The sequence below is a fragment of the Camelus bactrianus genome, chromosome 26 (assembly GCF_048773025.1).
Source record: "Camelus bactrianus isolate YW-2024 breed Bactrian camel chromosome 26, ASM4877302v1, whole genome shotgun sequence".
In the NCBI taxonomy this organism is placed as follows: domain Eukaryota; kingdom Metazoa; phylum Chordata; class Mammalia; order Artiodactyla; family Camelidae; genus Camelus; species Camelus bactrianus.
In genome coordinates this window covers 10,591,859-10,595,103 of record NC_133564.1, presented here as the reverse complement: position 1 = coordinate 10,595,103, position 3,245 = coordinate 10,591,859, and the positions used below count along the sequence as shown (strand labels likewise).

Below are 3,245 nucleotides of genomic sequence, written 5' to 3'. Positions count from 1 at the left end.
AGGCATCTTCACTGTTCCTTGTGTTGGTGATGTTGTTGTCTGTGGTGCAACAACCTCCAGTTATGTCTTTATCTGTCCCATTACCCAACCCTGGACTTGAGGACAGGGAAGGTTAATGAGCACAGACTAAATATCCACACATTTTTTTTTCAACAAACAGGGTATCAGATCTCCAAATCGGATGTGATTCTCCAGCTGGAGCAAGGGAAAGAGCTGTGGAGGGAAGGAGAAGGACGTCCCCAAGGCCGGGGTCCAGGTAAGCATCAGGGGCCTTGCTTCCACGCAGAGAGGTTCTGGCCGTGGGCGGGCCAAGCCCTTGGAAATGCCGAATGAGCGTCTGCGAAGTGAGTGACACAGCCCAGCATGTCAGTGAGGCCCGGGGAGGGTTCCGCATGCTGTCTTCACTCTGCCTACATCAGCCACAGCTTGTGTGCTGTGTGTGTGCACCCACTCTTTGACGGAGCTGATTCTTGTCCTGATCCTACCATTTAAGCGTTTTCCCGCCACTTGCTGACCTAGTATCTCTTCACCACATTACATTTTTATATTTTATTCCTGATTTTTCCCTCTAGACAATGATCTTTAAATGTTTCTGCTTCCTTGAGTATTTTTTACTTGACACAACATCCCCATCCAAGTACCGATTTTTGAGTCATACTCACAGGGAACTGGGTGTTGGACTACATTTTTATTCCACTAAAGGGATTCTAACTACCTAATTTTTTTTCAATTTCTTAGGTAGTGAAAGTCCCCTTAGACAACCAGAAATGATATTCATGCAACAAATCACCATGAGGAGCATATCCCCTACCATGTCAACGGTAAGTGTCATGGGTGTGAGCACCAGGCATCCACACGAAAGACCTGGCAATGAGATAAGTTAGCACCTGAGCACACCTGTCTCCATGTAATTGAGATTCAGCTCTCTCTGGGCGTATCTCAGATGGCTTGAAGTCAGTTAATAAACTAATATGAGCTCAAAACAATCACCTGAGATTTAAAAAATAAAAAGTCAACTGCATAAACACTGCTTATCACTTAGTCTTTAACAAAAACTGAAGTCTTCGAAATTAATCTGAGATCGCTGGGGCTGGGGTACTATAAAAGAGAAGGTGTTTGTGCCTGCAGGGGGGTAACACAACACGTGCAGGCAGCTAACGCTGGAAATATGTTCAGAGGAGACTGTTACTGACCGACACCCGAGGGCTCACATGTAGAGAGAGGAACACACACCAGGATGTGGGCCAACCATTAACAGCCTTTCATCTTCTCCTCCAAAGCTGGTTTCTCACACCCAAGTGGACCCCGTTGACTCTACTGATTTGAGTGATGGATGTACTGACAGGTCTCCTTCAAATCAACATTTATCAATTCACTTAAGAAGGAAACATTACATCAGCAAACAGTCTAGAACATCTCTTAGCGAAGGGTCACTCGGTAATGAACAGGATCACACTCCCACCAGAGGAAAATTACGTGAATGTCCTCTGTGTGGGAAAGTCTTTAATAATTGCTTTAGCCTCAGACGACACGAGATGACTCACACTGGAGAGAAACCATATAAATGTCATCTGTGTGGAAGTGGCTTTTTGCAAATCTCCGACCTTAGAAAGCACAATCGAACCCACACTGGAGAGAAGCCATACCAATGCCAGCTGTGCGGGAAAGCCTTCGGTCAAAGCTCCTACCTGAAACAGCATGAGAAAACCCACTCAGGGGGAAAGCCATACGAGTGCCGCGTGTGCGAGAAGACTTTCAATCAGCGCTCCTACCTGAGAAAGCACGAGGGCGTTCACCGTGCGGAGAAGCGGTTCGCGTGTCCTCAGTGCGGCAAGGCCTTCGGCCAGAGCTCGGGCCTGAGCCAGCACAGGCGGACGCACACCGGGGAGCGGCCGCACGCCTGCCCGGTGTGCGGGAAGGCCTTCGGCCAGAGCTCCGGGCTGGCCCGGCACAGAAGGGCCCACACGGGCGAGAAGCCGTTCCAGTGCCCGCGCTGCGGCAGCGCCTTCAGCCAGCTGGCCAACCTGAGGCGGCACGAGCGGACCCACACCGGGGAGCGGCCGCACCGGTGCCCGCGCTGCGGGCGCTGCTTCAGCCACAGCTCGTCCCTCCGGCGGCACGCGGGGACCCAGCACCGGAGGGGCCGCCAGGGCGGCGCTCGGGAGACGGCGCGCCGGGAGGACAGCGCGTTGCGAATGCGAGCGAGCGGGGAGGTAGCGCTGCGACACCCCGAAGGGCACGCCCGTTCAAGGCCCTGCCTGTGACCCACGCGGACGCGCTCAGGCATCGGCCCCCTCAGTCAGGACAGGCATGTGCGCGTGGCAGCGGCTCCGCGTGCCTACGAGTGACGGTGAACGCAGCGCAGGTGTCTGCAGCACCAGCTCTCGACCCTGAAGAACCCAGGCGACTTGAGCAGAGGAGAGCCCCTAGTTCCTCTTTGACACTTACTGTTAAGCATGAGCAGACTGCACTTTGTGAACCAGGAGGCCTGTAATCTCTCTGCAGGAGCATTCAGCCAAGCGCCAGGACTCATGAGCGTGAGAAACTCAGTGGAAGAGGAAACACTAAAGGTGACAATTGTGAAATACCAAAGCAAGCCGAGGAGCATCGACGCGTACTTGTAAATAATTCAGCCTGAAGAAGTGTAAACCCTGAGAAATACTTCACTCACAGAGCGACCCCTCCGGCACGTGTGAGGATCCAGACTGCACAAAACCCCCTCAGTGTCCTGAAGGAAGGGGCGTCTTCAGCGGTCACTTATTTCCTGGTCAACATAAAATACTCACGTGGAGGCTGTAGCAACCTTAAACCAGAATGGAACTAGAGGTCAATTTCATGTCAGAAATAAATCAGTATGTAGGAGCAGCAGGGAGAGCCTCTAAAAGAATCCTTCAACACACAATTAGGCAACTTGTGATTTGGGGGAAACACCAACTTATAAACACGTGGCATAAAATGGAGAATGAATTGATCTAGCCATATGGAATGCAGAATTTTGTAAGAAATCAAAATTTGTAAATGGAGTAATAGTTGCAAATATTCAAACAATGAAGTCCATTGATATAGAAGCTAAATGTTGGTGTCCAGTTTTCTTTGCCCCTCTAAACACAGGCATTCAGGTCTACACTCGGCATGTGGGGAGAGATTCAGCCCCAGACTCAGTCACCCTTTCTCAACAGCTCTTTCCACCCAGCTTAGCTCCACTCTCTCCAACATCCACCCCTCCAACCCCATCTGTCCCCATC

The 3,245-nt window shown here is 51.2% G+C and overlaps 1 protein-coding gene across 1 annotated transcript; it reads left to right on the top strand.

The window, feature by feature from the left end:
- Positions 1 to 1,415: 1,415 nt before the first annotated feature.
- On the top strand, positions 1,416 to 2,955 carry LOC141575103 (uncharacterized). The gene has a single exon (XM_074353496.1). The coding sequence runs from the start codon at positions 1,536 to 1,538 to the stop codon at positions 2,262 to 2,264; it is 729 nt and encodes a 242-aa protein (XP_074209597.1). The 5' UTR covers positions 1,416 to 1,535; the 3' UTR covers positions 2,265 to 2,955.
- The last annotated feature ends 290 nt before the right edge of the window (positions 2,956 to 3,245 follow it).